The following is a 12,646-nucleotide window of genomic DNA, read 5'->3' as shown; positions in this document are numbered from 1 at the left end:
TTATGATTACTTTTAAGAAAATATGTTTAATTAAATTGATATTAATTTATTTGGATCAAACAAACAAACAAAAAAAAAAAACTCATCCTAGGCAAATAAATTAATAATGATGAGCAGCCGAACAGCCTTTTAGTCAATGTCTTTGTCTTGAAGTATTAATATTGCATATAGTAATAGTAATTTTGTACACGGCGATATTGTTTTGGAACACGTATCCATTGGTCAGATTTCACATCAGTTAGTTTTGTTATGTCTACGTCAGTATTTTTGTTAATAATTTTTTAAAATTGATTGAATTATTTTATATTTTGACTAAAATTAATAAATTTTTATATTTGGACTAAAATTGATTAATTTTGATTATATTGAAACCAAAAAAAAAATTTCAAAAAATTATATATTATTATCGAAATTGATTTTGTTTATTTTGAACATTGTCCCAGTTTTTCATTTATTGTAGTTTATATATTTAAAATCTATTGTTTAGTTTTATTTTGAAATCAATTTAAAATGTGGTGTTAATTTGAATTTTTGTTTAAATAATATATTAATATGATATTTTGTGAAAAAAATAAAAAAAAAATTTATTAAAAAATTGTATAATATAAATAATATTGATTTCAATTTGAAATTAAAAAACAAAAAGTTTGTTTATTTAGGACAAAGCAAACAAACTATTAATGTTCTTATTTAAGAATTTTTTTAGCTTGTGGTATAAAAAATTGTATCGGTAATATAAAATATATATTTTAGATTGAATATTCGATTTTTATGAGAGTATAAAATATATATTGGGAATGTATATACATTTATAATAAGTGGATAGGTCCCATATTTTGTTTTTTTATTTAGAAACTTCTATTTGGCATGGACCTACCTGCCAAATTATACATGTACAATTGTTGAATTGATTTTTTTCTTTTTTTTTTAATGGTAAATCACATTCATATATATTTTATATGGCAAATAAATGTAAGGGAAAAAATTAATTTTGGTCCCAATATAATTAAAATTAATTAATTTTGGTCTCAATATAAAAAATTCATTAATTTTGGCCCCAATATAACCAAAATTTATCAATTTTGGTCCAAATATAAAAAATTCATCAATTTTGGTCCCAATATAAACAATTTCAATCAATTTTGGTCCCATTATAAACAATTTTTATCAATTTTGGTTCCATCGTTAAAAAACTAACGAAAATTGCTGACGCGGACATGACGGAGGTGACGCGGCAGTTAATGTATTGAAATTCTTGCTAAATAGTATAATTTTAGCAAAAAAAATTTCTCTTACAAACATCCAATTAATGTATTGAAATTTTTGCTAAATAGTATAATTTTAGACAAAATCTTCCAAAAGAACATACTCAATAAATACTTATATTTGAACTAAAATTGATATATTTTAATTATATTATGATTTTTTTTTCCATTTTAACTATATCAACTATTCTAATTTCAAAAAAATAAAATGTTACGGAAATTTCCAAGAAATCGAGATGAGACAACAAAGACAAAAGAACACAAGAATTTGGTAACCCAGTTTGATCACGATGATCTACGTCTGGGGGCGCTGCCAAGCCAGGAATTTTACTATAAAATACGCAGGCACATGTTAAAGTGAGAATACATGGATATTTATAGCCTATGCCTATGATAATAATATCCAAATCATATATCTAAATCTCGGATATTATCTTCGAATCATATCTAAATCATATCCCTAAAATTTAGGATATAATCAGGCTTCATATCCACATGTCCGCCTGGTGGTGCTTATCTGGCCACGTTGTGCCCCGGCATGCCATGCAGACATCTCAGGCACTGAAGGACTAAAATGCGCGAAATTTTTTTAGTTATGAAACTATTTTAAAACAATCTCCAATTATGGAACTAAAATAATAAAATAGTTCGATTACGGGACAAAAAATAATAATAATAATAATTTACTTTTTTTTTTTTAATTAAACAAAGCAAATTTGAATAGATGCTCAATGATATAGAGAAAGCCGCGGTTGTGATTGTCTACCTGTCATATGGTGCGATTCAAACACAAGATTTTTAATATCATGTTTAAAAAGTTAACTTTGAAGAAATATACATCATCTATTTATTTATATATTACGATAGGCAGCCAATAAATATTTATTGCATTTTAAAGTAAATTTCACAACAAAAGTTTATTTTACTATTTTACTTAAAATACTATAAGAATAATTAAATTATGACCAATATTAATTACACACCTTCATGAATGTGTTGAATTTTTAAAAAGTATTCTATAGATATAAAATAATTATATTATTCGAATAATACAATAGAACAATATAATTATATTATTTTATTTATTTTTGAAGTCTGGAATTCAATTTTATTATTTACATAAAAGTATTATTTTGTCATATACATTAAAACTACTGTTCAAAATAAATATTAAATTTTATAAAATTACATAATATAGTAAGAAATAATCATTGCTATATTTCAAATGTATTTTGTAGTAATTTTGCTTTATACTTTTATTTAATATATTAAAAAATAAAATTTTAATATTAAGTTTGTAACGAAAGAATATATATTCCCTATGTTTCATTTGTTGAAAAATTATTATATCTAACAAGTATTAAATAATTATCGAAAGACGTTTATATATGTTGGGCATAACAAAATACGATTTTAAATGTTTCAATTTATGGTATTGTAGATTATGAAATTAATTTAAATATTATAAAAGGATTAGTAAATTTCAATATACTACATGTTAAAGAAGTCAACACTCAAACTTAATGTGAAGTTTGTATGGAAGCAAATACGACAAAATTACTGTTTCCTTTAGTAATAAGAAATACAATGCCATTGAAATTAATTCACATTGATATCTATGATTTAAAATGTGTGCGAATTGGAGGAAAATTTTTTTTATCACATTAATAAATGATTCCACGAGATATTGCTACATTTACTTGTTAAGGAAAAATAAGAAACAATAGATGCCTTAAAAAGGAACGCAAAGAATCAATTAGGATGTAAGATTAAGACAACTCGAAGAAATTGGGGATGCGAATATATAGCTCTGTTAAAATAATTATGCGACATAATTCATTAGACAATGACTTCATACTCACCCCAATCGAATGACGTTGCAGAACGTAAATGTCGAACTTTTAAAAAAAATTATGAATTTCTTACTGATTAATTCAGGATTACCCAAAAGATTGTGGGGGTAACAGTTCTAATTGCATGTTATATTCTAAACATAATCTCACTAAAAGGTAAGGATAAACTAGGGGTGAGCATTCGGATTTTCGGTTCGGATTCTGCCAAATCCGAATCAACCCGAATATCCGAAATTCGAACTAAAAAATTCGAACCAAACTGAAAAATCCGAAATTCTAAATATTTTTAATTTTTTTTATTTTTAAATTCCTTTATATTTTATTATTATTTTATGATATTAAATATATATATATATAATATGTAAAAATTAAATATATTAAAATATAATTAATAATTTTGAGTTTTTTTATATTAAAATATAATATTTTCTAATAAAATAATATATTAAAATGTTATATTTCGGATTTCAGATTGGTTCGGATTTTAAGTATACCAATCCGATCCGATCCGAAAATTCGAAATTATCAGAAATTCAATCCGAACCAATATGAAAATCTGAACCAAATTTTAAATTTCAATTTGGTTTGAATCGGATTTTCAGATTTCGGATATTTTGCTCACCCCTATAATAAACTCCCTATTAATTGCAAAAACATAAGAAACTTTCATACATATATTAAAAGTGTGGGGGTAGTCTAACTAAAGTGAAAGTATTGTCTCCCAACGCTAGGAGAACGGTAGACTATGTATAGCCTTAGTGACAATCTTGAGTTATTTGAAATATATACTTTTCACTCTGGTATATACACTACACAAGACATTCAATACTTGAAGGGAACTGTAACGTTAACTTAATATTTCACACAAAAGATTCATTATCTATAAGTGGATATGTCTTCACCATCGAAGGTCGAGCAATTTCTTGAAAATCTACGAAACAAACTTGTATAACTTGATCCATTATGGAATCAGAAATCATCACTTTCGATAAAATCAATGAAGAAGCTGAATGAATTAGAAATTATATGGATAATTTTTATTTTGGACAAAGCTAGTACATCCAATAATCATACATGTAATGGCAAAGCTGCCATAGCAAAAAGTAATAATGAAATTTAAAATAGTAAATGGTAAATCCCAACATATCCGATGTAGACACAATCTTGTAATATAATGATCACGAATAGAGTTATGACTATTTACTATGTCAGGCCAATAGAGAATCTTACGGATCTACTAAGCTAACAAAAGAGTTATATTATGATCAAATGTATAAACTATTAAAGATAATGGATCTGAAATCTCAAAATTAAGAGAGAATTACAATGGTAATCCAACCAAATCATTAGAAATTCCAAACTTTAGTTCAATGAGAAAACTAAGCTCTATTAGTTCGACACGAACACTCGATCACCATTCTCCGAAACACAACGAGTGTTACGAAGTGTAAAGTGGTGAGGTTGAGTCATTGACTCTTAATAATCTTAAATGTAGAGTTGAATACTTTAAGATAGGATTATTTATATAAGTTTGAAGTGAATGTCGCTTCAAATGAAACACTTATGAATCCAAAGATATGATCCATAACTGAAATATCAAAACGTGAGAACAAAATAAGGTTGAGATAATGACATGTCAATATTATTGACTAAAATGCATGTTAAAGTGGAATAGTTCAATGCATCGTGTCAACTAGGCCACCAATGTATACAATAATATTGACTAATGAAGATTCAAAATGACAAACTCTTTATCAGGAGGCGCTGATGTCTTTGGAATTGAGTTGTGCCTTGTCCAAATTCGGGACATTTCCACTCATATGGAAAATTGTTGAATAATTGGTTAATTATTTGATCGATGAAATTTAATTTTGAATTTAATTTATAATTTTAAAACTGATTAATCGCTGAGTGAAAATGAACAAGCAGATAAACCAAATTAATTGGACTAATTTGGATTGAATGTATGTTATTTGGAGTTGGGCTAAATATAGTCATTGGACTATATAAGTATCTAAGGGACAATTAATTAATTAATTAGTTATTTACCCCATGTTGGAAGTTGTAATACAAATAAATTGTGTTTAAATACAATTTTATTACATAAGATGGGCATAAATTGGTTAAAATATGGCATGTCAATGATCTACATGCGGGTGCGCTTCCCGTCCAGTCTGAACACAAAAATCATAAAATTGACTCGAGTCAAATACTATTTGGTTAGTCCAAAAAAAAAAATAATAATTTTACCCCGAAAAAGTCCATGCATGCATGCATGATTATTTGAATATTGTAAATTTAAATATTATATTTATACTAAAATTAAATTTCGGTATTTATGACCGAAATTAAATATAATATTTATGGAACCAGTGATTTCGGCTTGGGCATTGATTACCTCGCATGGTGGAGGTTCCTATCAAAGACCCTCTCCCCACTAATTTCAATCATACCAAACCGAGCATCTTCTTTTCTTCTTCTTCTTGTCCATTTTCGGCATATTTTTCGGCAAATTTCCGATTAATATTTTGGAAAAGTTCTTCTCTCCCTTAGCCTCCCAACATAGCTCTTTGTCCCTCCATTTTAGTTCGTTGGAATTCCAAAATATTAGAGTGTAACCTAATTTAGAGACTAACGTAGTTTTATTTTTGAGAATGTTATGCCACGAATTGGAGGAGGCGCTACCTGGACATATTCGTTTTTTCGGAGAGAGGTTCTACATCGACTTGATTATTGAATTTATTTCAATAAAATATTATTGATATCAAAAGTATTTTGATAAATTATTTTGATTATCGAATTTTAATTTTTGATAACTTTTTGATATTATCACGATATAATAATTTTCAGCACCAACTTATTTATCTGGTTTCTTGTAGATATAGAAATCTAGACAAGGGTATAATTAATAATTATTGTATAATACAAATAATCTAAGATAACTAATTAATTTAATTAAAAAATAACTAATTAATTTAATTAAAAAATATTTATATAGGTTATAATATTAAAATATACTTAAAGTGTATAATTATTAAAAAGAAAAAGAAAAAGAAAAAAATTATGTGGGACAAATATATGTAGCTCACACTTTAATTATTTATATTCTGAAAGTATTTTAATTGATTTGATATGGATTCTTTTGAATTTGGCATATTTGAATATTTTGTAGGGTTACGACTTAATTGACAATATTGATGAAAAATAAGAATAGTTGAAAAAAAATATTTAAGGAAACTTTAGCTCTAAGAGTCAAGATTTAGAAAAATGTCTTAACATAAAATTTGAGGTGGCGTGATTTAGGCGTGCAAAACAGTGCAGAAGTGTGCAGTGTGGTTCAAAAACTGTTCGACGGCCGCACGAGCCATTCCACAGCAAACAAATGAAACTTTTGTTTGGGCAATTGAATTTTAAATACACTATTTATCTCATTTCCCCTCTCCAAAAACATCAAATCAAACATCTATTTTTCATTTTTTATATTATACTAAAAATCAATTTTACATTAAAAACATCACATCAACACCTATTTATATCATATCATACAACTATTCAAATTCAAAATTTTTATTATTCAAATCCCAACTCAAAATCCAAAGCCCCAAACAAACACACCCTGATAGACTTATCTTATGCTCTTTCTGCCTTTTTCCATTGGTTTCTTCATTTTTTCATAAATATTGAGTAGACCTTTTTTTAGTTCAAGGTTGGTTAAATTTTTTATTTTGCATTGTGTAAGATTTTCGAATGTTTATTGAATCCTTATTGATTATTGCTATTTGCATAAATTCAGAATTTAGCGTTCATATTGTTGAGTTGAATGAGTATTTAGGATCCAATATTTATTTAAGTCAATGATTTAATGTTAATTCGAATGGCGTATCTGTGATTGTACTTTTATATCTTTTGATAACATAATTGTACTTTCATTTTATTATATTTGTTTATACCGTGAAAATCTGAAGCCGCTACTCGACGAGTGCATTCTGGGTAAACCCTCCGGCCAAACCTAATAGCCTGCAAACTAGGCCCGACAAGGCAAGTCACACTAGTCAAACCATATATCGTAGATAAGACCTGAAGGCGTTAGGTTTAAACCCATGACTTCACGGTCATGACTCCATCCTCATGGGTTGAATAGTTATATCCCGTTGAGTATACAATCAAATTCTAACTGCTTCGTGCATGTAGTAGTAATTTGAACTAGTTTTTTTAGATCATAATATAATTAGACAATTAAATTTCTACGGTCATACCTAAGATTATTATTCTAATTAACCACAATCACCAGGTGTACCTTCATTGTCTACATATTAAAAAAAAAAAAAAAAAAAATTGAATACGAGAGTTTGTTAATGCCTATAACTAGTTTATCAATAATAATGGGAATTATCTTTAGTTAAATCAATGACCCAATGCAACATCCATACTAAATCATTTTTTGAACTAGATCTTATATATAAGTTCCTTTCTTGATTGAATTTTAGTTTCTTTAATTTTTTAAAAATTTATACAAGTAAAAAATATTGGATATTAGACCTTGTTAATGTTTATAACTAATTTACCAATAATAATGAGAATTATCTCGAGTTAAATCAATGACTCATTGCAACTTCTATACTAAAATCATTTCTTAGACTAGATCTTATATTATATAAGTTCCTTTCTTTATTGAATTATAGTTTCTTTAATTTTTAAAATTTATTTTTTAACGATTATATTAATTTTAATTTAAACTTTTTTTTTTTTTAACACAAACAAATTATTATCACACAAATTATATATTAATTTTTTGATTGCAGGTAAAGGTGAATTATTTAATTAATTGTACAATTGATCAAGAAAATAGAAATATTAAACAAATTATATAAAATATGGAAAGTATAATATAATTATTTTAAGATAAAATAATATGTACATATATATTATATAAGAACACTCATAATTTGGACCCTCCAATAGTCAAAAGGTGACCCAAGAAGTCAAACCCACCGTGACATCGAATTCCACCATCATTATCAATAATTCTCATCAACCCACGTTGAAAAAAAAAATTATATATATATATATATACTAGTGATCGTATATGCACGGCTACGTCGCTTTTTTGTTCTGATAGAATGTTTGTGATTTATTTTTCTTGATGTTAATTTATTGTATGAATTAAATTACTCTCTATAAAATGATATATATTAATATATTTTAAATTTCTAATAAAATTTTAAAAATTATATCATATGAATATATAAATTTAAATAAATAAATACTATAAATATAGATATTTTGAAATAAAAAAAAAAAGTGACCGACCGAATTGGTGGGATGGAAAAAAGAGAGAAATAAAGAGAATGAATTATATAAATAATTTTTTTATAACTGTGCAACCAACTAATTTTAAAAACATTATGTAAAATAATGAAAGAAGTGGGAAACCTCGGATGGAATGATAAGAGAAAGAAAGAAAATGAATTATATAAATATATTTTAAAGAGCCAACACTGGGGGAGTCGGTTGGCCTCACATGGGAAGGATTGGAGACAGCCGTCCAGGAGAAAGTCGGTTAGTGATAACTCTTGATTTTGACATATTTTATAGCTTATTTTTATTAAATTAATTATTTATTTATATCGAGTTTTGGTATAATTTATATTAATTTAATTCAATAATTGTATTTATTGTATTTTGTGTGTAAAATATTAATTTATTAATTTTTAAGTATATTTTATAATTATTATGTTGTATAAATTAAATTAATTGATGTGTTTCTTAAATTATATTTTTATGCATTCTTTATGTTTTATTTAAATATTTAATTTTAACTAAATTAAATATTATAAAGAAATATAATTTAAATATTTAATGTTGGTGTAATAAATATATTTAAATAAATAATATATTTTATTGTATTAAATATTTGTTGTGTAATTTTTAATAAATGTCAATTTTGTATTAATTAGTGCAAAAATCTGTGTACAATTATTATTAATTGAATAACGGTTGTATTAATTCTTAACATAAATCAGCGTAAGCATTTATAGATGGTCGATTGCATTTATTCAGGGCGGAAACTTCTGCATAGAAGTAAGCGAAGTCGGCTGCTTTGCGAAATTTAAGCGACGGTTGGTCGGCTGCTGTGCGAAATTCAAGCGACGGCTGGTAGCTAACGTCAAACTCCCCCAGTTCCTGCCGGTCAGCCTGCATTTACTCTTTGTTTTCTCCCAACTGTTCAAATTAATTCCTACACTATTAAGTTATTAATTTTTAAGTTTATATTTTATAATTACTTTGGTGTATAAATTAAATTAATTGATGTGTTTTTAGAATTATATTTTTATGCATTATTCATGTGTTATTTAAATATTTAATTTTAGCTAAATTAAATATTATAAGAAAATCTAATTTAAATATTTAATGATGGCGTAATAAATATTTTTAAATAAATAATATATTTTATTCTATTAAATATTTATTGCGTAATTTTTAATAAATGTCAGTTTTGTATTAATTAGTACAAAAATCTGTGTACGATGATTATTAATTGAATGACGGTCGTATTAATTTTGCACAGAAACCAGCGAAAGCATTTATAGCTGATCGGCTACATTTACTCAGCGGGGAAACTTTTTCATAGAGGTAAGCGTAGTCGGCTACTGTGCGGAATTCAAGCGACGGCTGGTCGGCTGCATTTAATCCGCCAGACTCCCCCAACTCCCAGTTGCTCCCATTAATTCTGTTTTCTCCCAGCTGCTCGCAATAATTCATGCACTACTAAGTTATTAATTTTTAAGTATATTTTGTAATTATTTTTGTGTATAAATTAAATGAATTAATATGTTTTTTGAATTATATTTTTAGACATTATTTATGTATTATTTAATATTTAATTTTAGTTAAATTAAATATTTAATTCATGTACAAATGATATATATTGATCAGCCGTCTACTCGGACTCAAATAATTTTTGTTTTGTCTGCCCAACAAACTAGAAAACCCCTATATTAGTTCCAAATGCATTTCTTAATATATCATAGTATTAAAATATTGTAACTAAGTTATTTTAATAAAGTAAATGTTACGATCTACAAAAGTATATCCATATCAATATATTTTTTACAAGTAAATCACTACAAAATAACAAATGGAATTGGAAAATACAACCTCAACAACACTCAATATGCTCAGTATAAGTGACAATGCGGGTATTAGTAGACAAATTTAATCATACTTGCCTATATTATTACCACTTCGTACAACTGCTCAAAATAATAAATATTACACTATTAAGGACATTTACGTAATAACAGGTAGCCATCCGCACAGCTTCTCGAAACTAATGCAGGGACTTTCGAGTTTGTTGGATACGCAAAACAAAAAACCAATTTAGTCAACCACTTCATTTTTATTTCAAAATATCTATATTTATATTCATTATTTATTTAAATTTATATATTCATATTCGTACAATGAAATTTTAAAAATTTAATTAGAAATTTAAAATATATCAATATATACATTTTGTACAATAAATTTTTTTAATAATTCAGAAAAAATAAAGTATAAAAAATATAATATACCAAAATATTTTGAAAGAAAAATAAATATATTTTTTAAAATTAATTGGTTGCACTGTTCTACAAAAATTTATTTATATAATTTATTCTATTTTTTTTTCTCTTTCCATCCGATCAATTCGGTTAGCGATTTTCTTTTTGTTTCAAAAAAGTATATTTATATAATTGATTAGATTTCTTTCTCTCTTTCTCATCCGACCAATTAATTATACAAATTATTTTGTAGAGAAATTGTTTTTTAATAATACACAACAAAATTAACAAAAGAAATATAATATAAAAAAATATTTTAAAAATAATAATAATAATTTTTTAAAAAAAAATTGGTTGGTCCCACTTCACCGAATGGCTAAACACAAAGCCCAAACGCTATGTGCTCTACGTGTCGATCGGCAGCCACGCCCACACCTCCAGCAAGCAGGACATCCTCGAGATGGCCTACGGGCTGCAAATGAGTGGCGTCAATTTCGCGTGGGTAATTCGGCTGGACATCGTGAGCTCCGACGAGACCAACATCTTGCCTGAGGGGTTCGAGGAGAGCATTAATGGGAGAGGGCTAATCGTGCAGTGGTGCAGGCAGACTAAGGTGATTTCCCATCCGGCCATCGGCGGATTTCTATCGCACTGCGGCTGGAATTCGGTGCTGGAAAACATATGGTGCAGAGTTCCTCTTCTTTGTTTCCCATGATTCGCCGTCGCGGATCGTTATCGCAGATCAGCATTTACCGTTCTATAATTTGCTTTAAAAAAATCGCGTTTACGCGAGGCTCCGATCTGATTTAAATCTGATATTCAATTTTGTTATAAGATTTTTTTTGGTTTTCTTTTGAATTTTGTCACTTCTCATATCTGCTAACAAATCTATTTTTCTGTCAACAATCTTGAAGCGAATTCAAAAATCTGAGATCGTTGACGAAATTCCCGAGATCCAAGATTAAATCACGGCTGCCTAGAACGTACTTGATGATGTAGGAATGATCGACGCTATGCGCGATGAAGGCGATAGAAATCTGAACGACGATGTTCAAATTGGAGCAAACGAGGAGGTTAACTCCAGCGAGTCTCACACTCTTGTTCTCTCTGTTCCACGATCTTATCCACCCCGCGCAACCGGTGAGGCTGCGGAACCCGCTGCTGCCAGACGTGAGGCGCGTGAGGGGACCAAGAGGGTTGTTACCGAGAAGGTTGCGCAGGCAGCATACGAACAGGCCTTCAAGGCCGCCATGGAGGAAGCGCAGCCTGTTGCTACGACCTCAAACCAGCTTATTGTTGGGAGGAAAAAACTGGATCCTATTAATACCCGTGTGAGACAGTCTGTTGTTGTTCTGCCTCATCGGCAACATATGGCTGCAGGACTTGCGCAGGGTCTCATTGCATCTGCTGGACAACAACTACACGACTTGGAGGGTATATGGCCTATTGTTGTTGCGGACCACGTAATGCAGCCTGTTGCTGCAACCTTCAGGCAGCCTGTTGTTGCGGCAATCGAAAAATCAAAAAAATTCAACAGGCAGAATTTTGAAACATGGCAGCAAAAGATGTTATTTTATCTGACCATGTTGAATTTGAAAGAGTGGTTGATGGAAGATGCACCGGTTGTGCCTGAAGGATCCTCGGAAGAACAGAAAGCACAAATCCTGAAAGCCTGGAAACGCTCAAATTTTATGTGCAAAAATTATGTACTGAACGGCTTGAGTGACTCCCTATACAATGTCTATCGGCATGCGCTAACGCCTAAGCAGTTGTGGGAGACACTGGAGAAAAAGTACATAATCGAGGATGCTAGTACCAAGAAATTCATAGTGGGACTAACCTGTCGCACGGTCAATCAAATATTTCACCTATTCCGTGATCACAATTTAATGTAATACAGGGGAATGGATCGTCTCTACAGGGATTGTTTGATTTACTCTTTCGCGTTTTAATGCAGTAAATAAAAAGGGGGAGTTTTCTTTTA

The 12,646-nt window shown here is 28.4% G+C and overlaps 1 protein-coding gene across 1 annotated transcript; it reads left to right on the top strand.

Annotated features, from left to right (window-relative positions):
- The first annotated feature begins 11,084 nt into the window (after positions 1–11,084).
- Positions 11,085–12,646, top strand: LOC127244760 (uncharacterized). Its single transcript, XM_051265243.1, has 2 exons — positions 11,085–11,346; positions 11,577–12,646. Exon 2 carries the CDS (start codon positions 11,664–11,666, stop codon positions 12,555–12,557), a length of 894 nt encoding a protein of 297 aa, XP_051121200.1. The 5' UTR covers positions 11,085–11,346; positions 11,577–11,663; the 3' UTR covers positions 12,558–12,646.

This window comes from Andrographis paniculata, unplaced genomic scaffold (assembly GCF_009805555.1).
Source record: "Andrographis paniculata isolate CXL003 unplaced genomic scaffold, ASM980555v1 Contig21END, whole genome shotgun sequence".
NCBI lineage: Eukaryota > Viridiplantae > Streptophyta > Magnoliopsida > Lamiales > Acanthaceae > Andrographis > Andrographis paniculata.
The sequence above is the reverse complement of the archived record's forward strand: the minus strand, read 5'-3'. Positions and strand labels throughout refer to the sequence as shown.

What these genes read in the sequence shown, in the direction of transcription:
- LOC127244760 (XM_051265243.1), top strand. Translation starts at nt 11,664, where the DNA reads ATGATCGACGCTATGCGCGATGAAGGCGATAGAAATCTGAACGACGAT.